The sequence below is a fragment of the Saccopteryx bilineata genome, chromosome 6 (genome assembly GCF_036850765.1).
Source record: "Saccopteryx bilineata isolate mSacBil1 chromosome 6, mSacBil1_pri_phased_curated, whole genome shotgun sequence".
In the NCBI taxonomy this organism is placed as follows: Eukaryota; Metazoa; Chordata; class Mammalia; order Chiroptera; family Emballonuridae; genus Saccopteryx; species Saccopteryx bilineata.
In genome coordinates, this window is record NC_089495.1 from 168,688,771 (window position 1) to 168,712,683 (window position 23,913).

Genomic DNA, 23,913 nt, shown 5'->3' on the forward strand with positions numbered 1-23,913 from the left:
TAACCTCTTAACTTTTCCATTTCTTCAGTAACTTGAGTTCCTGGGGTAAGACTTTGCCAACTCATTTTGAAGATTAAATTAGATAAAGACTATACCTAATGCATAGTTAAGTGTTTGATGAAATGTTCATTCCTAACCATAGCCACTTGCTTAAATATGTTCATTCCTTACAGAATTGAATGTGCATGGATTAATTTAACTTCTAAAATCCTTCCTTTTGTGGCCAAACATTAGTTGGAAAATAATTTTCAGTGACTATACTTCTGGACAACATCTTTTTAACCAAGAACATCATTAGTCAGACTTGTTATGCCCTAGTCCATTTTCCAGACTAGGTGAGCTCTGTAGAACCTTGTTTAAAAAATAGTGGTGCATGTGCCATGAAAAATGTCCCTTGCTCAAGTTTGGGAAACCTTAGATTAAGGGTTAAGCCTTGTTAGTCAATGTCTCAGAGCCTTTGATACGCTGCTAGATCGTCACAACGCTAGCACGTTCCCCAAACCCACTGGACAGGGCGTCATTTCTACCGGAGTGCCAACACGCTTCGCTCAGTATCCTACAGTAGATGTCTACCCGTAGAAAATGACACTAAGTAGCCCTGCTTTAAAGTAGTATGTGAAAAGCAAGAGATATTTATCCTAATTAACTGATCTGAGATTGTTTCCTTTAACCTGGCCTCTGTCTTTTCAGAACTGTTTTTCACCTATGAGGACAATTAGCAAATTTATTATTAAAGTTGCAAATATTCGCCCACGGGAATATAAGCAAGTCAGTATATTACTAAATTGTCTCTTGAAAATACGGTTTTTGAGAGAATAAAACAGGACTGTTAGGGTAAGAGGCAAACCTGTCTCCAGCCTCACTGGTTACCCCATGGACCAGTAGCAGCTGTTGGGGTGTCAGTTTCTGACAGTCGGTAGTGAGGTCTGCTAGTCAGTGAGGAGGAACATCTGTGACTATCCCTTGGCAAAGTCAGAATGCCAATAAAAGTGACTAATCAGAGCCTAGCTAAAATTGTTTACGTTGCACATATACATAAAAAAAAAAAACCCCAATAGTGACCATGATTCAGTGCAGACTGAACACTTCCTGGGAGTGCCAGAGGGAAACACCAAAAGGAGATGGTTCTCATGTAGGAAGGATTCATCTGCTGTTCGGCCTCACTCCACAAAAGTAAGTTCTTTCAGAAGTAAGTTTTTTAATCATTTCTGTGGGGTTTTCTTTAGCTACTTCTTTTACTTGACATTTTCAGGTATGATAGGTGATAACTACACATGAAAATAAATACATGTGGTTGGCCTATGATCTAGCTACATGGCCTTTAGGAATTAGGTCCTTTTTCTCCTTTAAATAAACCTCAACATCTTTTTATATTCTGAAAGGCAGGACTTTAAGCGAAGCACCTGGGACTAACGGTATGAAAACAAGTAACGGAGGATTTACGTTGCAGGAAGAAGGAAGCTTAAGTATGCTGGACAGGGAGCTCAAGTATGCATTTTAAAATTTTTTTTATATAAATCAAAAATTTATGAGAAACAACATATCCTAAATGATGCTTTCTCAATCCTAATTTAGTTGTACAAACTTTCAGAAAACATTTATAGCGTCAACAGTGCACTTTATTCTATAGCTTAGATTTAACATTTTATATATGCTTTTAAAGCTTCCATCAGTAGTTCAGTACAAAATAGAAATATACATATGCAGCATGGTTCTCAGGCACAGACTGGGGAGGAGACTGCAGGTCACCCAGCCCTAACATGTGCTGAACAGCACAAACCATGACCGCAGGGGGTCTCCTGACCTGGCTGCCTTTCCCACTGCCTCCTGTTACAGTGCAGAGGACAGCTTTAGTAGGTGTGATACTGCTAACTGGAAACGAGATTTAAAATATTTTGCTGAAGTCAAGACTTAAATGAGTCCTTTCCTCTGACGGAGCACTAAGTCATTCAATGAAAGTAATCTTGTCCATAGTATCTGGAGCATCAGCCTCAGAACCACTGCCCGTGGCTACTCGATGTCTTCCGGTCTCACTGGGTGGGGCAGTGGTATGATGGACTTCTTCTCAGTGTCCCTGGAAAGGGCTTTCCTCATATCTGTTAGGAAGCAAAGTTGAATGTAATTAAGTACTCAAATTTCAAACCATTTTACATCAAACTTAAAGCATACAGGCAACATTCCCATAAGAGGTTTTGTCGTCTTTATACAAATGAGACTTAATCACAAGTAGCCCGGTGCTAATAACCTAACCCAAACTGGGATTTGGCTCTTCATACAAATGTTCTTTAACAGAATGTTAGTGAAATAAACCTGTAATGTAATAATAAGACGGTAATTGGCAGTAATTAGAAATTGATAAAATAAGCTGACTAGTGAAGGGCAGGTTAAAGGAAATTGAAATATATATCATTTAAAATATTAAGTCCAACAAATATGATTCGTTTAAGTTTATTAAAATAAGTGATGATTTCAGTCTGCAGAACGAATGTCAACGTCCAGCACCCTGTGGGGACAGAGAAGGGCGCTCACCGTAGGCATCCTCATCGGGCTCCCCGTTGCTGGCCGAGTAGTACTCGATGACCGTCCTGTACACGCTGTAGCCCAGCTGCTTGTACATGTTCACTGCAACTTGGTTAGACACTCTTACAAAGAGATCGACAAAAAATCCACCTTTTCTTTAATTTTTTTAAAAAAGGAAAATGTTAGAATGTGATAAACCATAGAAAATAATACATATATTTTTAGAAACAATACTTGCTTTTGCTTTGACCATTACTGGTAGAATGGTAGTCATAGGACCTTGCAGCCAATTACATCATAAATCAATGTTTAATACTGAAAATTTATGATAATTATTTCACTGTATAACAAGACTCTCTGCATGCTAGTATTTTAAAACCTGCAAAACATTTTCTTAAAATATAAACTTTTTAAAAAGTAATGTGCCTCTCTTGGTCACTGTTGTGCAAGCTGGCCTCTGTGTAACTGGAGCCTGCTCTTCTGCACTTTGGTTAGCACACAAACTGCCCATGGTCCTACAGGTAAACTTCTGTTGTGTCTCCTAGCACAACAGCTAAAGTCTGCAGCTAAGAGTGTCAATGCTGGCTCGAGGCAGTACGCACATCTTTACTAGATAACGCCTGTTTCTCAACCTGCTTGTACCACCTTACACTCCCAGTATGGTAAGACTTCATTACCACAGTACCAAGGCTTGTTGCATCAGACTTTATTTTTGAACACCTTATGGCATAATGGCATAAAGGGTATTCATTAGCATTCTGGATTATATTTTTGCTGGCCATTTAAATTTCCCATTCTGGAGTCCTTATTGGTCTCTCACACATTTTTCTTTTTCTTTATATATTCTGGATGTTCAACACTGTGTAAAGGATGTTACAAATCTTTTTTCTAATCTAAATATCTTTTTCCAGTTTGTGGCTTGTCTTGTCATCCTTATGTATTTTTTTTTTCTTTATTTATTGCTTTTAGAGAGAGGGGAAGGGAGAGAAAGGCAGACAGGAACACAGATCTGTTCTTGTATGTGCCCTGTCTGGGGACTGAACCAGCAACCTCTGCACCCCTGGACAACACTCGAACCAACCGAGCTGTTACTGGGCCAGGGCTCCTTATGTATCTTTTTATGAACAAAGTTACTTCACTCCAGTGAACTTAAATATATGAAACTCTCCTATAACGTTAGCATTTTCATGGCTTGTTTCAGAAGTTACTTTCTACCCTGAGGTCAGAGACACTCTCCTATAGTAACTTCACAGGGCTTTTTAATTTTGCTCTTCAAATCTGGAACCGAGTTGTGTATAGTAAGATAGTAATCTGGGAAGAACTCTTCCCATATGGATATTCAGTGCCGCCACCTTTACAGAAAAGTGTGTCCTTTCATCTTTCATCACTCATCTGCAGTCACCTCCTCTGAGGGATGTAAAACTCCCTCAGTCCTGGGTCTGTTTCTCCGATTCTGTTGCACTGCTCTAGACAGCTCCTCTAGCCCTAAGTCTTACCAGTTACAGCCTGACATGGGCGGGGCAAACCCTCCCACTGTGTTGTTTCAGGCATATATTGTCCCTTTCTGGCCCTTACCATTCCCCTATAAGTTTAAGTCCCACAAAAATTCTTGAGATTTTGATTGCAGTTAACATGGGTTCTGTGAACCAATTACCAGTTTACTACATGCAGTCTCTGCGCCACAGTGGCCATTTAATCTCTCCATTCACAGAGGTCATCTCAATGTCTCTCAAACTTTTACAAACTTCAGAGGTCTTGTAGCTTTTGTTAATATTTTTCCTAAGGCCTTGATGCATTCCAACGCCACTGGAAACAGCATCTCTTCCTAAATTTTTTATCTTGTGGAGAATGCAGTTGAACTTTATATGGATTTTTATATACAACATCTTTAACTTTGTCTAGTCCAACATTTTCAACCAGTGTGCCACAAGATTTTTAGAACATGCAATACCAGGGGCACTGACCTCTTTTCCCTTAGATTGTCTTTGACTGTCAAATAAAAAGATAACAACCAACACAATAGCTGTCTGGTGTGAATGAATCAAAGTTGTACTTTTTTTTTGTCAGAGCAGCAAAAAACATTATTTTTTGGTGTGCTGCAGAAGTTTAGTAATTAGTTTACATGTGCCTTGAGATGAAAGAAGTTGAAAGTCGCTGATCTGAACATTTACTTGTAGATTCTTCTGGGTTTTCTATTTGCAAAATCTTGATCTGTGCAAAATGACAGTTGATTTATTCTCAACCCACGTCTTATTTTCTGGGTTCATTGGCGCTGCCTAGTGTGTCCAGTACATCACTGACGCGGGGCTAACTGCAGGTGTCCCTTTCTGTCCCAGATTAGAAAAGGAAGGAAGTGCATCACCACCCACATTTACTGCAGACTTTTTGTAGTTATTTTTTCAGTCTAAGGAAGTTCTCCCTTTCCATTTCCTAGTCTGCTAACAGTTTTTAATCAAGCATGAGTATTGAATGTTATCAAAGCGTTTTCTGCCTTTACTTAGATAACTGTTCTCCTTTAATATATCACTGTGATGGAACATACTCATATATCTTGTAATGTTAAAATAACCTTCCCCTGATTATCATCTTCTTCATGGATTGCTGAAGCCATTTTACTAAGATTTTTCTGGAATTTTTGCATCTGTAATGAGATTTTTCTCAAATTGGCCTTCTAATATGTATTTGTCAAATTTTATTATCAAGGATATCCTAGCCTTAAAAAATTAGTTGAAGAATGTTCCCTCTTTTTGTGTAAAATTGAACTTATGGTTATTATTTATTAAATAGAATGGTAAAATTTTGCCAGAAAAGCCATGGTTTTATTTGTGGAAAGATTTTGGGCTACTGATTGAAATTCTTTAAGTCAGGGGTCAGCTCACAGCCTATTTTTGTACTACTCTCAAGCTAAGAATGGTTTTTTACAATTTTGAAGGGTTATTTAAAAAAATGTCTTTATGTAATAAGAGCCCTTAGGTAGCCTGCAAAGCCTAAATATTTAGGATCTAGTCCAGGAAGTTTGCTGACGCCTACTCTATATAGCCTTAATCAAGCTGTCTCATTTTCTATCAGAAAGATGCACGTGCAGACCTCCCATTATAATGATTTTTCTGTTTCTCCATGTAGTTTTGCCAAGTGTCGTATTTTTACTTCGAATTTATGTCACCTGGTGACATAAATTTCTTAATATTATATCTTCGTGCTGGATTAAGTCTTTTATCAATATACTATGACTCTTTTTATGCTAATTATTGAACTATACTGTGATTATTGTTCATTTAAACACACCACTTATCTTTTGGTTAGAATTTGCATAAAAATTTCCTTTCCTTTCAGTCTTTATCTTTAGTCTTTGTACATATTTCCTGTAAACAGAAGGTTTCTGACAGTCTCTCCTTTTTTCTTTTTTTTCCAAAGCTGGAAACGGGGAGGCAGTCAGACTCCCGCATGTGCCCGACCGGGATCCACCCAGCATGCCTACCAGGGGTGATGCTCTGCCCCTCCAGGGCGTCGCTCTGTTGCATTCAGAGCCATTCTAGCACCTGAGGCAGAGGCCACAGAGCCATCCTCAGCGCCCAGGCCATCTTTGCTCCAATGGAGCCTCGGCTGCGGGAAGGGAAGAGAGAGACAGAGAGGAGGAAGAGGGGGAGGGGTGGAGAAGCAGATGGGCGCTTCTCCTGTGTGCCCTGGCCAGGAATCAAACCCGGGACTCCTACACGCCAGGCCGACACTCTACCACTGAGCCAACTGGCCAGGGCCCCTTTTTTCAATTTTATTTTACTTTTCAATTCATTTTTTTTTTCCTAACCACACAACATGAGATCTTAATAACCTGTACGTACAATATGTACTGCTGGCTAAGGAGCAATGTGTCCAGCAGACTCTAGAGCAGGCGTCCCCAAACTACGGCTCGCGCATGCAGCCCCGAGGCCATTTATCCGGCCCCACCGCACTTCCGGAAGGGCCACCTTTCATTGGTGGTCAGTGAGAGGAGCACTGTATGTGGCGACCCTCCAACGGTCTGAGGGACAGTGAACTGGCCCTCTGTGTATAAAGTTTGGGGACCCCTGCTCTAGAGCTTACTCCCTCCGCCTAAATGAAGCTGGATGTCTGTTGTTGAGTAACTCCTCCCTTCCCCTGCTCTCCAATCCTCAGCCATTGCCATTCCACTCCCTGATTCTCTGAGTTTAATTATTTTAGATATCTCACATCAGTGGAATCTTGCAGTACTTATCTTTCTGTAATTGGCTTATTTTACTTAGCATAATGTCCTCAAGTCTTTGTCTTTTAACTGGAGTCATTAGTCCATTAACAGTTACTTTTGTTAAGTGAAGTATGCAGAGAAAGACAAGTAACATATGATTCCATATGTGGAATCTAATGAATAAAACAACAACAGAAATAGACTCATAGATGCAGAGAACAGACTGACAGCTGTCAGAAGAGGTGGGGGTTGGGAGGCTGGGTAGAAATGGTAAAGGGATTTAGCAAAGAAAACTTACAACAGTTTTTGGGGATTGCAGGAGGGCAAGGAAAATGGGGGAAGGGGGGGCGGGTAGAGGAGGGATAGATGGTGAGGAGGGAGACTTGACTTGGGGTGGTGAACACACAATGCAGTACATAGTTGATGTATTGTAGAACTATACACCTGAAACCTGTACAATTTCATTATCCAATGTCACCCCATTAAGTTCAATTTTTTTAAAAAACATTTACTATTGTAATTACCAAAAATGTTTAAGGTCACGGCTACCAGCTTATTTCATGGTTATCTGTCACTTGAATGTCATTCTGTCCTTCTATTTTTTTCTGTTTGGAAGTTATATACTGTTTCTGCTTTTAATGTCTACATTTAAAAATACATGGAGATAGATGCATATATATATATATATATATGGCTAGATGGATACAGGCATACACACACACCCATACAAATCAAGATCACTTAAATTTTAGGGTATTTCTAAGGACTGGAGTTGATTCTTTTTCAGCTAACACTATTTCCTCTTCTCTGAATGGGCTCCTCTGGGCCACCTGTGCTAGAACCATTTTGAAGCCCTGGTTACTACCTTAAAACTTACCTTTATTAAGTCCATTAAGTAGAAAGCCTACAGTGTTTCCAGGCAAAATGAGGATGTTTTTCTTTCAATTTGTTTATTGTTCTTCTAAATAGCTACTAGACTGTTAAGGCTTAACTGCTTAAGACTAGACTGTCTGCTTTGGCCACAAGAAGGCACTGTGAAATTACAGACCAAGGGCAGTGCTACAGAGAATCTGGGAATACCACAGTGGCAAGAACACTAAAAGAAACCTTGAGGGCTAGTCTTTGATTCCACCAATTACCCAGCTTATAAGCCTATGGCAGGTCACTTACTTTACCTTAATTTTCCTAAAAATAGGGGCAATAATACTATTCTGAATATGAGACAAAATTGTTATAAGGAATACTGGTGGCTAAAAATAAAATTCCTGTAAACTAATGCATATTTATTCAGCCAGAAGGAAAAAGAAGTCTTAAAATGTTCAAAAAAAAAATCAAATGGTCAAAATTCATAGATTATTATTATTAGGAAAGTAGGATCTCACCTTTCTGAAATCTCCTCTAATAACTCCATGAGTTTAGCAGCCAAACCGAGGCGTCGAAATTCTGGGGCAACAGACAGAGCTGTGACATGCCCATGCCATTCTTCCCTAGCGACTGAGCCTTCTGCTTTACCCATAACTGCCAACAAAAGATTACACTCATTAATGAACACATGGGCTTACACATAAATATAGAATTACTGTGTGGTATACTTTCAGTATAATGGAAACAGTTTTAATTTTTAAATCTTAAATTCATCTAACTAATGGTCATTTGTGCTTTTATTTGAATTTCATTTGTAAATGTCATGCAATTATCTAGTAGAATCAGAAGAAATTTTTTAAAGAAATGATATACTAAAAACATAGCTGATTTTGAACACAGAACCAGAACATGTACTATTAAAAAGATGTACACTTCACATGGGTCGGTATGTGTGTGGGGATGCATTGTGTACATATAACTGAGACAGTCCACAGCTAGGTTTGCTTGTATTACGTAGAAACGTAACATATGCACAGAATGCAAGATCTCAGGAGACTGAGACGCAGTGTGCTGGCTCCCTGCGCCCTGCTGTGTGGCCAGTGCCTAGCACAGTGCCTAAAACAGAAGGCGTTAATGGTTGTCTAATGGTTGAAAAGGAAATAAAATTACAGACATCATGATTATACTTTCAATTCTTTATCAGTGTCAATCAGCTGAAACTTATACTGTTATAAAATCTTGCCTGCCCAGTGGTGGTGCAATGGCTAGAGCATCAACCTGGGACACTGAGGTTAAAACCCTGAGGGTGCTAGCTTGAGCACAGGCTCATCTGGCTTGAGTGCGGGCTCGCTGGCTTGAGTGCAGGCTCACTGGCTTGAGCGTGGGATTATAGACATGACCCCATGGTCACTGGCTTGAGCCCCCCAGTCAAGGATTGTATGAAAAGGAATCAATGAAAAACTAAAGTGTTGCAACTATAAGTTGATGCTTCTCATCTCTCTCTCTTCTGGCTCTCTCTCTCTCTCTGTTCAAGAAAAAAAGAAAAACAAACTATCTAAAATAGTACAAGTGATATTATACTTACTGTAACCCATTAACTCTCCACCAGGCGCCTCTGCAACAATGAAATACTCTGGCCAGTGGGCGAGGTACTGTAAGTAAAAAGGAATCCCATACTAGAGTCTTGTTAAGGAGTGTGCAGTGATGGACAGCAACAAACTTCTTCATAAAAGGGTTATTTTAACTTTAAAATAGTGTCCTTTAAAAAGTGTATTGTTACTTTACCCCAGCTCTATATATGTATGATATCTATAATCATATCATTATGTGAAATATTTATGTTAGCACTAATTTTTAACAATTACCTGAACTTATAACCTCAAATGTGAATGGAGACCGCACCATCTAATAGAAAGCAGAGAACCAGGACTCCGAAATTCTTCTGTCATCTGCCTGCCTACTGATAACAGTAGATCTCCGTATAGCCCTTACCCTCACCTGATATTTACTGGTTTACCGTCTGTCTTCCTTAGTGTTCACTCTCTCTCTGGTGCGTGTACTTCTGCAGAACTGCATTAGAAGATTAATGACTGGTTTCTACTTTAGTTTCAGCAATGAGACTGGAAGATGACTTCCTAGTCATCTTTTATTTGGTAAATTATGAACCGGTGTAAATTTGTCCAGTTCATGTATTTTGATTGTGGCAAAGTTGTACAGATTTCTGTTTTTGGATAAGAAATTTTTCTTCTCTCTATAATAAATTGTTTCTTATCTTGAGGAAAAAACCCAAAACAAAACATAAAACTAAGTACTTCCAAAGGCAACCTAACAATTACCATTTTCCCTTCCACGGATTAAAATTCTTTGTGTTTAGTAATGCAAATAAAAGCTAAGAGTGAAGAATGCCTGAATAACTTGTGTATTAATTAACTCTTCAACCCTGTTATCCTTACTGATATGTACTCATTCCTAGATTTCTTCTATATCAGCAAGCTTGCTGATCCAATTCTATGAAGGGCATCATCAATCAGACATTTGGGGGAAAAAAGCCTGGAAAACCTGTTCAGTAAATTCTTCAAATTCTCTTCAAAAGAACAAGCTTTATTTTCAATACTCTTCAAACACAACCCCTAATGACAGCCAGCCCCCCTTCCTGCCATGAGCCTCAACACAAAGACACCATCTCCTCCTCCGGCTAATGGAGGCCCAGGTGCCCAGCTATCAACCACTAGGCTCTGGTAGGTCACTTTCAAATAAGGCTTCACTTGGATTGAGGCTTTTTAAAGGTAACTGGAAGCACACCATATAAGTTGATTTGCATCCTAATATTTTCCCTTACAATGTGGTGAAAATTTTTCTGTCATTCAAAATTCTTCAAAATGTCTTGTCATTCAAAATCCTTTTACTTTTCCTTAAACATGGAAATGTCTTTAAAAGGTCATAGTTTTTAAAATATAAATGAAATTTTCATAGGTTTTTTGTTTTTCCACTCAACTTTTTGTGTGTGTGTGACAGAGAGAGAGAGAGAGGCAGATAGGGAGAGACAGGAATGGGAGAGATGAGAAGCATCAATTCTTCGTTGTGGCACCATAGTTGTTCATTGATTGCTTTTTCATATTTCCTTGATCAACGGGCTACAGCAGAGCGAGTGACCCCTCGCTCAAGCCAGCGACCTTGGGGTCATGTCTATGATCCCACACTCAAGCCAGCGACCCTGTGTTCAAGCTGGTGAGCTCGCACTCAAACCAGATGAACCTGCACTCAAGCAGGCGACCTCAGGGTTTTGAACTTGAGTCCTCTGCATCCCAGCCAACACTCTATCCACTGTGCCATCACCTGGTCAGGCTCAACTCTGTTTCTGATTTGTGTCCTGTTGATGCCTCTACCTATAGTTAATTTTTACTGCTGTATAGTATTCCATTGTGTGAAAAGACAATTTAAATATACATATCCTGACAGTGGACATTTGACCTGAGTTGTTTACACTTTCTCAAAAACTTTTTAAAATACTTTATGACTATAGAATAATTATTCTATAGTCTAAGGTCACTTCCTTATTGTGTATGTTATCCCAAATTTTCAATGTTATAATTCTGCAATAAATATTTTTGTAATGACATTGACAAACATTTTCTGTAAAGGGCCACATAGTAAATATTCTAGACAGTGTGGTCCAACTGTCTCTGCTGCAACTACTCAAACTGCGAAACCCATGGACGAAAGCCACAGATAATAGTAAATTACTCAGAACAGCTGTGTCCCAGTAAATTGGCTTGCAAAAATAGGCAGTGGGCCACCTTGGCTCACACAACCTTAGTTTGCCATGCCCTGACATAACTGCCTCTGTTGCTTATTATTTTCTGCTTCTGGGAAATGGAAGCACTAAGATTTACACTGCCAAAGTGCCTTCCAGAAAACGACTACCATTTATACCATCACTAGCAACTTATGAGAATGTTACTGCAGTCATCGGAACTAAGTTTTATCATTTTTTTAAATTCTTGATTATTTGGTAGTAAAACATCACATCTCATTTTGGTTTTAATTCGCATGTCTTTTGACTGGTGAGAACGAACCCCTATAAGTTCACTGGCCTCCTATGTGCCCTCTTTTATTATAATATCAGTTAATATTATGCTTGTACCCTGCAATGGACATAAAAAAGCCAAACAACCAATTCTGTGTTTTAAGCCACTAGTAACTGATAGATACTGCTAATTGTTACCCCAAATCCTTTGTTCACTTTAGTAGCAAGCCCCAATTTAAAGGTAGGCACATCCTCAGACTCCCACAGCTAGATCCATGCGGCATGAGGCAGGTGCTGGTCACTGAGATACAGAGGGCTGCATGGTACTTCCCAAAGGCACCCCTGAAAGACAAGGACACGCTCACCTTCCCCCTGTTGATCCTTCTTCCAGGAATATGGATGTTATACCGTTTGCTCTGGCAGCCATGGGATAGGAAGGCCAAGGCCACCCTGGGAATGGTAGAGTAGTTCAAGTGCAGAACCTGGTCACTGGTGACCACATGGAACCACCACCTGCCCTGGACTGCTCGTCATGCCAGACTTCATTCACAACAGACAGAAATCACGCATCTTGCTGAACTGACCACTCTGTGTGTACAGCCAAACTTACTACTGAGGGCAAGCTGTGCAGGGAAGCTGTACTGTTCTAGATTCATGAGGTCATCAGGTTAGCAGCTTGTCAGGCAGGTTTCAGATGACTCTTGTTTGTGGTGTTTTTTAATTGCTTACAGTCTTACTTACACTGTTTCCTGATCTACAAGTTTTAAAGTTTTTTGGTACTTGTCTAATTTCTCCCTTTCTCTATTTTCCTCATGCTTACTAAGGTTTCATGCTGTTTAAACAAAGGATACAGTTTCTGTAAGTGGATCCAAGTTACTGAAAGAAATGAGAAATGTCAGTAATAAGCAGTGTTTACAACACCAGTTTAAATAAGCCCGTGCTATAGGATACCAAAACATGCTAAACCCACTTTAAAAACAACTTTAGGGCTAAGGAAGATGGTTTAAATTATCTAATGGTCATGCTGCAAAATTTTTTATTGTGATGAGAAGTTTTAACATCTCTCTTAGCGACTTGTAAGTATATGATACAGTATTAATTATACTCACCATACTATCCATCACATGCTTATGACTTATTTATATTTTAGCTAGACCTTTTAATCTTCTTCACCTATTTCACGAGTTAAGTTTTTAGAAAATTTATGTAACCACAAAAGACTCCAAATAGTCAAAGTAATCCCTGAAAAAAATTAGCAAAGCCAACTTCAAACTACAGTACAGAATTACAGTAATCAAAATAGTATGGTATTGGCAAAAAGCAGACATACAGACCAATGGAACAGAATTGAGAACACGGAAATAAACCCACACATATATGGGCAACTAATTTTTGATAGAGGAGCCAAGAATATACACTGAAAAAAGGAAATAGTGTTGGGAAAATTGGACAGCCATACACAAAAGAACAAAACTAGACTATTATCTTATGCCATAGCACAAAATGAACTAAAAATGGAGTGAAGAGTTGAATGTAAGTAAGACCTGAAATAACAAAATACATAGAAGAAAACACAGGCGCTGAACTTACGGACAATGGTCCCAGAGTGTTTTTTATGAACTTGATCCGAAATGCAAGTGAAACAAAGCAAAATTAAATTCATGGGACTACATCAAACTAAAAACTTCAAAGCCAAAAGAAACCATCAACAAAACAAAAAGCTAGCTGGATGGGAGAAGATATAAAGAACTCACAAAACTTAACAAAAATCCAATTAAAAATGGGCAGAGGACCTGAATAAACACTTTCCCAGGGAAGACAATCAACAAATAGGTAACATCTCTAGTTATTAGGGAAATGCAAATTAAAACCACACTGAGTTAACACCTCACCTTTTAGAAGTAGCTATTGTAAAAAGACTAAGAAATATGTGTTGGAGGGGATATGGAGAAAAGGAAGGTTGGTAGGAATGTAAATTAGTACAGCTACTACAGAAAACAAGAAACTCAAAAAATTAAGAACAGAACTACCAAATGACCCAGCAATTCCTATTCTGAGTATTTCCCTGAAAAAATATAAAAAATAGTTATGTGTAAAGATATGTGTACCCCTGGCCCTGGCCGGTTGGCTCAGCGGTAGAGCGTCAGCCTGGCGTGAAGGGGACCCGGGTTCGATTCCCGGCCAGGGCACATAGGAGAAGCGCCCATTTGCTTCTCCACCCCCCCCTCCTTCCTCTCTGTCTCTCTCTTCCCCTCCCGCAGCCGAGGCTCCATTGGAGCAAAGATGGCCAGGGCGCTGGGGATGGCTCCTTGGCCTCTGCCCCAGGCGCTAGAGTGGCTCTGGTCGCGGCAGAGCGACCCCCCAGAGGGGCAGAGCATCGCCCCCTGGATGGCAGAGCCTCGCCCCTGGTGGACGTGCCGGGTGGATCCTGGTCGGGCGCATGCGGTAGTCTGTCTGACTGTCTCTCCCCGTTTCCAGCTTCAGAAAAATACAAAAAAAAAAAAATGTGTACCCCTATTTTCATTGCAGCATTGTTTACATAACTAAAACATGGAAACAACTTAAGTGTCCACTGATGGCTGACTGGACAAGGATGATGTGGTATACATTTAAAATGGAATACTAGTCAGCTTAAAAAAGTGAAATATTCCCATTTCTGACAACAAAGATGAATCTTGAGAGCATTACGCTAAGTGAAACAAGTCAGATGGTCACAGAAACAGAAAAAAGAATGGTGGTTCCAGAGAGAACTGGGGTGGAGGGGTGGAGGGGTGGAGGGAGTCAAGCCTACGCTAACAGAAGAAAGCAGACTGCAGGCGAGGAGCACGCCACAGAACACACCGATGTCTAATGCTGTACATCTGGAAGTCTGATTTTACTTTTTCTTAAAAAAATTAAATTTATTGATATAACATTAGTTAATAAACAACTCAACAAATTTTTTTTTAAAAAAAAAAGTAAAATCAGGTTAAAATGAACGTCAAAGTCTCAAAGTAGAAAAAGAGGTCTTTCAGATTGTGGAGACAGGCATGATCAGTCCCTCTCCTGGTGGGAGGGTGAATAAAAAACTTACCACTTTGATTTCACTGCTGTGTAGAAAGACCCTTGTGATAAATCTGAATTCTGCTTAAGGGGGAGGGAGATTAATGCTAAGCGCCTGTTATGCACGGACACTATGCTCAGCACTTTCTCTGAAAGATAACAGTTCACCTTTTCATGAAAAACAGCAAACAGAAGACACACATTTATTATCAATGCTTAGACTTAATGATCAAATTACTAGAACAGTAATTTCTTAAATTTTTTTTTAAGCGAGAGAGAGGGACAAACAGGAAAGGAGAGAGGTTCCCAAACTTTTTACACAGGGGGCCAGTTCACTGTCCCTCAGACCACTGGAGGGCCGGACTATAAAAAAAACTATGAACAGCCTGGCCAGGCGGTGGCACAGTGGATAGAGCATCAGACTGGGATGTGGAAGGACCCAGGTTCGAGACCCTGAGGTCACCAGCTTGAGCACGGGCTCAACTGGCTTGAGCAAAAAAAAAAAAGCTCACCAGCTTGGACCCAAGGTCACTGGCTCAAGCAAGGGGTAATTCGGTCTGCTGAAGGCCCGCGGTCAAGGCACATATGAGAAAGCAATCAATGAACAACTAAGGTGTCACAATGAAAAACTAATGATTGATGCTTCTCATCTCTCTCCGTTCTATCTCTCTCTGTCCCTGTAAAAAAAAACAAACAAAAAACTATGAACAAATCCCTATGCACACTGCACATATCTTATTTTAAAGTAAAAAAACAAAATGGGAACAAATATAATATTTAAAATAAAGAACAAGTAAATTTAAATCAACAAACTGACCAGTATTTCAATGGGAACTATGGGCCTGCTTTTGGCTAATGAGATGGTCAATGTCCAGTTCCATATTTGTCACTGCTAGCCATAACAAGAGATGCAAGTGTGCATCAGTTAGTCTAGATCTGGTTGGAGATTTCAGATGTTTCATTCTGGAAAAAGTTTGTTCACAGACATAAGTGCTGCCAAAGATGGTTGCCATTTTGAGTGCGTGGTTCCTGAGATTAGGATTTCTCAGAGGGGAGAGATGCATAGAAATTAGGCAAGCTGCTTGACTTGAATGCGTCTTTCAGAGAGTCACAATTCTGCAGTTCAGCCAGTTCCATTTGGTAAATTGTATCCACATTTTCAATGTCAATAGAAAACGGGTTACGAAAAGCTGTATGTCCTGTTCATGGAGATGAAGCTCTTTAAATCTGAATTGGAACTCCTTTTGCGACTTTTTCAGTGAATCCATACGTTTCTTTTGGGAATGCAATCAAGGGTTTTTCCGCTAACAGATTTTGAGTTAAGGGGAGATAGCAGAAATTTTCCTCCCTCACTTGTATGATAAGGAGGCCTAATTTTACTTCAAATGCTTTCACATGTGATTGCATATCACAGATGAGCTTCCCTTTTCCTTGAAGTTGCACACTGAAACTGTTGAGTAGCTCTGTTACACCTGTCAGAAAGGCGAGGTGCCATTTCCATTCTGCATCATTGAGCTCTGGTACTTCTTTGTTGTTTGTTTTTTGAAAGCATAAAAGCTGTAATCTGTGGAAGTAAGTCATAGAAATGTCTCAAAACTCTCCCTCGACTCAGCCAATGGACTTCGGTGTAGTACAGAACATCTTCATAGGCAACATTTAGCTCAGACAGAAATTCCTGAAATTGTCTGTGGTTTAGTGCATTAGCTCTAATGAAGTTAACACAAGATACCACAATTTTCATAACAGAGTCCCACTTCAGTGGTTTACTACATAGCACTTGTTGGTGGATGAGGCAGTGTATGGCTATTGGATGAGAATGGTTACGTTTGTCCATCTCTTGGTTAATGCGAGCAATTACTCCTTTCTTAGACCCCATCATGCTAGGAGTACCATCAGTTGTCACACTGGCTAGTTTAGCCCAGTCCAGAAATCCTTCAGTTTGGGGAACCTTTTCATAGATATCCTCTCCTGTAGTTGTTCCTTTGATGCTTTGCAGTGCAGCAAGCTTTTCTGTGACTTTGAAATTGTCATTCGTCTCACGAATAAAAACTAGAAGTTGTGCAGAATCATGAACATCATTGCTCTTGTCGAGTGCCAAGGAAAAATAGGAAAGTTTTCTTGCGGAGTTTTGCAAATGCTGATGCAAATTGTCTCTCATTTCTTCAATCCTTCATGTAACTGTAGATCCTGAAAGACTAACTGTACTAAATAAGTCTGCCTTTTCTGGACACATCTCTTTGGCAACAGAAAGAAGGCACTCTGTAACAAATTCTCCCTCCACGAATGGTCTGCCAGTGCACGCTATTAGCTTGGCAACTTGAAAACATGCCACTTTGCCCAGCACCGCCTCCAGTGCTGTACTCAGGGATGGCGGTGACCAGCCTGTGACACTGTGTATACAGCGTCCTGGACATCTGCAGCAGCAGCGGTGGGCCTCTTCTGTGGGAAGCCCACTGCTGCATGTTTCCCCTATTATAAGACACCTCCTAAAAATAAGACAGCCCCCTGTTTTGGGGCGGTAAAATTAATATAAGACAGGGTCTCAGAATAGGGGAAACATGGTGTGTAGTAATGTAGGGGGAGACTTTTGGGCAAAGGGAGGTTACAGGGGCCATTATGTTGTACATTTGGGGGAGTATGGGGGCCACTGTACTGTGTAGTAATGGTTATAGTGCTTTGCCTTCCTTCCTACTTCTGCTGTTATTTCACACTGCTTCTGGTGATGTGGGGTGTCGCAGACACTTCCGGCACCATGACACGTGCGTCCCACGTCACCAGAAGTAGTACTGTACCTGAGCGACAATGGGCAGTACTTCACTGACCACCAATGAAGAGGTGCTCCTTCCGGAAGTGTGGTGGGGGCTGGATAAATGGCCTTAGGGGGCCACATGCAGCCCACGGGCTGTAATTTGGGGACCCCTGCCTTAGTTGTTCATTGATTGCTTTCTCATATGTGCCTTGACCAGTCAAGCCAGGGACCCCTTGCTCAAACCAGCAAACTTAGGCCTCCAGCCAGCTACCTTTGGGCTCAAGCTGGATGAGCCCACAACTCAAGCTGGCAACCTCAGGGTTTCAAACCTGGGTCCTCAGCATCCCAGGCTGCCTCTCTAATCCACTATGCTACCGCCTGGTCAGGCAAACTCATTTTTTTCTTGTATTTCTCTGTATGAAACTGTCAATATCATTAACAGAGAGCAAGAATTGAAAAGCAGAAAGAAAGGACTGTTCGGCTATGGTGTTACCTGAATGAGCTGTGGTGTGAGGCAAGTACAATCAGCCACACTATAGGGACTAGAATGGTGTTGCTTTGGGGGCATCCATACTTACATTCTTCATACATAATCATGTTGCCAAAGACAAATTATTTCATCATGTATTATAAACGTTTCCCCAAACCAACCATAAAGTTGTGTGACGTATTAAAAAAATACGTTAGCCTGGCCTGCAGAGGCACAGCAGATAAAGCATCAACCTGGTACACTGAAGATGCCATTTGAAACCCTGGGCTTGCCTGGTCAAGACACATTTGGGAGCTGATACTTCCTGCTCCTCCCCCCTTCTGTCACTCTCTCTCTCTCCCTCTCTAAAATGAATAAATAAAATCTTTTTTTAAAAAGTTTTAAAAAACTTTATTAGAAAAATTTAGTGGGCCCTGGCCAGTTGGCTCAGCGGTAGAGTGGCGGCCTGGCATGCGGAGGACCCGGGTTCGATTCCCGGCCAGGGCACATAGGAGAAGCGCCCATTTGCTTCTCCACCCCCCCCCATCCTTCCTCTCTGTCTCTCTCTTCCCCTCCCGCAGCCAAGGCTCCATTGGAGCAAAGATGGCCAGGGCGCTGGGGATGGCTCCTTGGCCTCTGCCCCAGGCGCTAGAGTGGCTCTGGTTGAGGCAGAGCGACCCCCCGAAGGGGCAGAGCATCGCCCCCTGGTGGGCAGAGCATCGCCCCTGGTGGGCGTGCCGGGTGGATCCCGGTCAGGCGCATGTGGGAATCTGTCTGACTGTCTCTCCCTGTTTCCAGCTTCAGAAAAATACAAAAAAAAAAAAAAAGAAAAAAAAAGAATGACATTGTTTTAACAATTTTACAGATCTTTTTAATATCTGGCCTAATAGAAGACAGCTGAATTCTCCTATCTGTTCGTTATACTTGCTGTTGGATGATCACACATCTGGAAAACTATGCAATTGTGAGAGAAAGAGTGGAAAAGACAAAAAAAAAATAGCTATGACCTCATAGAGCCCCAAAACAATCTTGAAGCACCTTAGTGCACACTGGAGAATCACTTGCTCTAACATAGGTGTGGACAACAGTTTTTGCCCCTGGGGCCAGATTAGAAAGAAAACTTTTTTCACGGGTCCGACAAAATATTAAAATTAAAAAATGTTAAATACAAAAACGATTTGTTTAAGTAAACAAAATTTTATTATGTAATTTGTTTATAAATAAATGTAAGTAATTTAGTACAAAAATTAACAAAAAAACTAATGTGACATATTGAGGCTCTCTGCATCACCTATTATTTTTTTAATATCTGGCTCTATACTTGTAGTAGCTACTCTTAACACAGCCTCCAAATGTAAATCATTTGATCTTGATCTTGTACTTTTATTTAGATTTATTAAAGAAAAAGTTTGTTCACAAATATAAGTTGAGCTGAAGATTACTAAATATTCCTTGGCAAGTATTTTTAAATTTCCATATTTTCCATTATTCAATTGCTTACAAAAATTGCACAGATGAGTACAAAAGTTGTAAATCTTTTTTTTTTAAAGTTGTAAATCTTTATAATGGAATTTTTTTAAAAAATAAAGAAGTATTGCAAATCCATTAGACCTGTTATTGGAAGTTAACCCTAGACTGGTCACACATGAAATTCTTTTCCACGTATCACTATCTTTTTAACTATCTCGATTTCCAATAATCAAAGACACTTCTGCTTCTGAGCAGCTGAGATTTTAACTTTCATTGTTGTACAATGGTTAGATATCGTAGTTTATGTATAAATATAACGATTTAAAAGTACCACTTATTTCATTTCCGGAGTGCGTCGTGCGGAGGATATTAAAAATTTAATCACGGGCCACATAAACTCATTACGCAGACCAAATCCGGCCCACGGGCCGTATGTTGGTCATGCCTGCTCTAACCTGTTCTCTCTTGCCTCAACTCTCCACCAGGCCAGCCCCCTGCTCAGTCTCAGCCACTTCCTAGTTCACAGAGAAAATACAACAGGTAAGAAGAAAGCTTCACCAAGTTCTCACCACCAAAGCCACCACTTACATGCTCTCACTCTAGAGAAAGGGAGAGAGAGAGAGAGGGAAGAATCGACTCATAGTAGTTGCTTCTCCTCTGTGACTTGACCAGGCGAGCCTGGGGTTTCAAACCAGCGAATTCAGCGTTCCAGGTGGACACTTTACCCATCATGCCACCACAGGTCACTCTGCACTCACTCTACTTGTTCTCTGGTAACCCTGCCTGGAGCTCTGCCAGTCTCCACTCCTTTCTGGAAGAAATGTACAAAGACACTTCACAATCAGCCATCAGCAGCTCTAGACACAGTTCCCCACTCTCTCCACCTGTAATACTCTCCTTGCTCAGCTTCCAAGGCCGCCCAAAAGGTCTTCCTCCCATCTCATGGGCCAGTTCACTCTAATTCCTGATGCCCAAGATGCCAACCCAGAGACTCTATCTATATTCACCCCATCAGGTACGTCACTAGCCTCCTAAGTTCAATACCATCTATACAGGGTTGACTCCCAAATTCCTTCCTATCTTTAGGCCAAACCTGAACTTGAGACTTCCATGCCCAGATGTCAACCTGACTTCTCCACCTGCATATACCAGTACACTTGGCAGAGAATCCCAAGTCTGCTGATGGCCTCTCCAAGATTCAGCCCTCTGACTGTGACCCTGTCCCCTCACACTCCCACACTCACTCGGCTCCAGCCACACTGGGCTACTGCTTCTGTCTGAAAGGTATCTGTGCACTTGCTTGGAAGTTCTCCTGACTCCAGTGACCCACGCCCTCACCTTGCCTAGGTATTTCTTCAATGACACCCTCCCTAAAGATGAATTCTCACTAACTTCCTATGTCCCTTTCCTGCTTTCATATCTGCTTTTATTTGTATATTCTTGTTTTCCCCTCTAAAATGTAAATTCCATAAAGATAACTTTCCCGTTTTGTTCACTAATATAGGTCCATAAATAGATATGCAAATAATTTTCCAAGAATAAATAAAATATTTGTTATATTAATTATAATGTTTCTACAGCTACTGCTTCTTCAATTCTTGCTGCAACAGGTTCATCCCACGAATCCCAGGAGTTCTCTAATGAAGTGCCCCAATCAAAGTGAGACACAGGAGACGGGGCGGGGGAGAGGAGTTCCTCTGCTGGCGGACTCTGAAAGGCCTTATTAAGCTGGGTGATTCTTTGAAATCTAATGTTGTAATATAATGTACACGTTCATGCTTATTCATCTTCTATTCTTTTCATTTTCACATAAAAGTGTTGTCCCTTCCCAGATCTTCAGTTATAACTAATTCGCCAAGAAGCTTTGTCTTTTCTAATTTTTTTTCTTTGCCTTTTCTATTCTTGAAGCTTCAAGGGACACTGTCACCTCCCAGATCTATATTCCCAGATCCAAGCCTTTATTAAGTTGTTATATCTAGGCCATTGCCAAGACCCCTAAATAGCTTACCTGCCTGGCATACCTCGTCTAATCACCTTTCATTCTGTGTTGAAGAGCTTGGGCTTCAGAGATGTAGATCTCAAACAGCTGAAAATTGGCATTTCCAAAATGTTCCCCAATGGTCAGGGGCCACTCTTTCAGAGTCCCTGCTCTACTGCCAATCTCCTTGGATTAGACTCCTTGTTTACTCACTCCCATTGCAGGGGTCTAACATCTGGGACAATGCACTTGTGCTCGCAGCACCTTAGTTTGCTCGTACATAAAATGGGGATGAGTCTACCTACTCCAACAATCGTGAGGATTAAAAGGGTTACCGCAGCACCAGCGCTGCAATCAGAGAGAGCTCAGCACAAATTGCCTTGTTATGCTGCTTCAACTGGGAGGTGACAACAGAAGTTCTTCCAACAGGATCAAGTGTAAACCCCTCAAACAATGGAGCAAAACTGGCTTGATCGTTTTCTTTCTGGCTACTCTGTTACAGAAACCCACTACCACAGTCACACTTATCTCCCAGGGGTCTGGCCACACCTTAAGCTTTCTCACCCTAACACCGCCTTCCCTCTCCAGAACTTCCTTCTTCACCGTCAACATTTTGTCCATCCTTCAAAAGTCGATGTGGACTTCGTTGGTGGGTGGGTGGATGTAGAATTGGTATAAAGATGAGCAGATGGCTAGATGGGTATGTGGTGAAGCCAATGTTGCAAAACTTCAGAATCCAGCTGATGTCTATATAGGTGTTCACGATAAAACTGTCAACTCTTTAAATGTTCATATATTTTCATAGTAAAAGTTTTCTTTAAAAAAAAAAAAAAGATGGTACCGTATCGACAGCTCGACTGAAAGAAACTGCAACAAACGGGCACCCCCAGCACGTGCTTCCAACTGGGGTCCGCACTGCAGAACAAGCTGTGCCCACCGGGCGCCGCTCCGCACGAGCTACAAACCCACACCCCGCTGCGGGGCCGCAACCACACGTGAGCTCACTCACAAGCTCGTCGTCACCACCAGGTGGGCTGCAACAAACACTCAGCCACCAGCTACCGACCTCGCAACGACCTCTGCGGCCAGCACTTCTGGGGTGTCCCGGGCAAGGAGAGGAAGCCGAGTCGCGGCCCGCGGCTCCGGCCGCCCCGCCCCCGACCCAGCGCAGTCCGACGCCCGCCGGGAGAGGCGGCCCGCACTGCCCCTGCGCCCACGGGCACGCAGGGCTGCGGGATGAAGTTGGGGCGCCTAGGCCAAGGTCAGCATGGCAGTCCGCCCTGGCCTGGGACCCTGCAGCCCCCGGGAGGCGCCAGTGGCGGCCGGGCGGGCTTCACTCCTGGGACCCCGGACGGGTGAGGGGAAGCCGCACCAGTTCTCGCCCAGTGCGCGTCTTACTCACATGTTGTTGAAGCGGAACAGGTCATCGCACGTGAAAGCTCGGAGCGTGGTCATTGCGCTGCCGCTGCAGCCAAAGCCCGATTGCCTAGACCTCGCTTTCCTACCGGAAGTCATCCGGCTGGCGGCCACCAGGGCGGGGAACTTCTTCCGGGCCATCAATTGCTAGGCAACCACGCAAAGATGCACCGCCCTCTGGCGGCAAGTTGGAATCGCCGCAATACTTCTGTCAAGTCAAGCGGGGTTTTAGCCCTTAGAAGAGTGGTTCTCAAACTTTCTGAAGTCAGGGCACATTTAAAATTCTACAAATAATTGTAGGCGCACTATATACAAATTTCTGAGAAATATGTTATAATACTTAAGTCAAATATTAAATATATATATAAAGTCCAAGCGTGCTTTTATGGTAATTAAATGAAATGAATAAGACAAAATTAAATTTATTCTGACATTAAAAAACATTTTTATGTTACATATTTTGAGTTATGCTTTTTAGAATTTGTAAAAAGGGGGTTAAAAAATTTTTTAAAATGACAAAATTTATTTTTTATATATATAGAAATACATTTTTAGTAAGATTTAGTAAACTCAGCCCTGGCCGGTTAGTGCAGTGGTAGAGCATCGGCCTGGCGTGCGGGAGTCCTGGGTTCGATTCCCGGCCAGGGCACACAGGAGAAGTACCCATCTGCTTCTCCACCCCTCCCCCTCTCCTTCCTCTCTGTCTCTCTCTTCCCCTCCCACAGCCAAGGCTCCATTGGAGCAAAGTTGGCCCGGGCACTGAAGATGGCTCTATGGCAGGGGTCCCCAAACTTTTTACACAGGGGGCCAGTTCACTGTCCCTCAGACCATTGGAGGGCTGGACTATAAAAAAAACTATGAACAAATCCCTATGCACACTGCACATATCTTATTTTAAAGTAAAAAAACAAAACGGGAACAAATATAACATTTAAAATAAAGAACAAGTAATTTAAATCAACAAACTGACCAGTATTTCAATGGGAACTATATTCCTCTCACTGACCACCAATGAAAGAGGTGCCCCTTCCGGAAGTGCGGTGGGGGCCGGATAAATGGCCTCAGGGGGCCGCATGTGGCCCGTGGCCATAGTTTGGGGACCCCTGCTCTATGGCCTCTGCCTCAGGCACTAGAATGGCTCTGGTTGCAACAGAGCAACATCCCAGATGGGCAGAGC

The 23,913-nt window shown here is 41.6% G+C and overlaps 1 protein-coding gene across 3 annotated transcripts; it reads right to left on the reverse strand.

The window, feature by feature from the left end:
- Nucleotides 1-1,216: 1,216 nt before the first annotated feature.
- On the reverse strand, nt 1,217-22,851 carry NAA20 (N-alpha-acetyltransferase 20, NatB catalytic subunit). 3 transcript variants are annotated; one of them, XM_066237034.1, is made up of 6 exons: nt 22,723-22,851; nt 12,464-12,488; nt 9,171-9,261; nt 8,104-8,239; nt 2,530-2,642; nt 1,217-2,096 (listed from the first exon to the last, which is right to left on the reverse strand). In XM_066237034.1, exons 1-6 carry the CDS (start codon nt 22,833-22,835, stop codon nt 2,011-2,013), a joined length of 564 nt encoding a protein of 187 aa, XP_066093131.1. In that variant the 5' UTR covers nt 22,836-22,851; the 3' UTR covers nt 1,217-2,010. The 3 variants fall into 3 exon arrangements, with proteins under 3 accessions (XP_066093131.1, XP_066093130.1, XP_066093132.1); XM_066237033.1 differs by having other exon boundaries at nt 2,530-2,675; XM_066237035.1 differs by lacking the exons at nt 12,464-12,488; nt 22,723-22,851 and adding an exon at nt 21,885-22,059 and having other exon boundaries at nt 2,530-2,675; nt 9,171-9,237.
- Nucleotides 22,852-23,913: the final 1,062 nt, after the last annotated feature.

Coding starts and splice junctions, on each gene's coding strand:
- NAA20 (XM_066237033.1), bottom strand. CDS start 22,835: ATGACTTCCGGTAGGAAAGCGAGGTCTAGGCAATCGGGCTTTGGCTGC. Junction 9,262..12,463: donor TGGATCCACTTACAGAAACT/GTATCCTTTGTT, acceptor ACAAGACTCTAG/TATGGGATTCCTTTTTACTT. Junction 8,240..9,170: donor TGGAGAGTTAATGGGTTACA/GTAAGTATAATA, acceptor TTTTGTTGGCAG/TTATGGGTAAAGCAGAAGGC.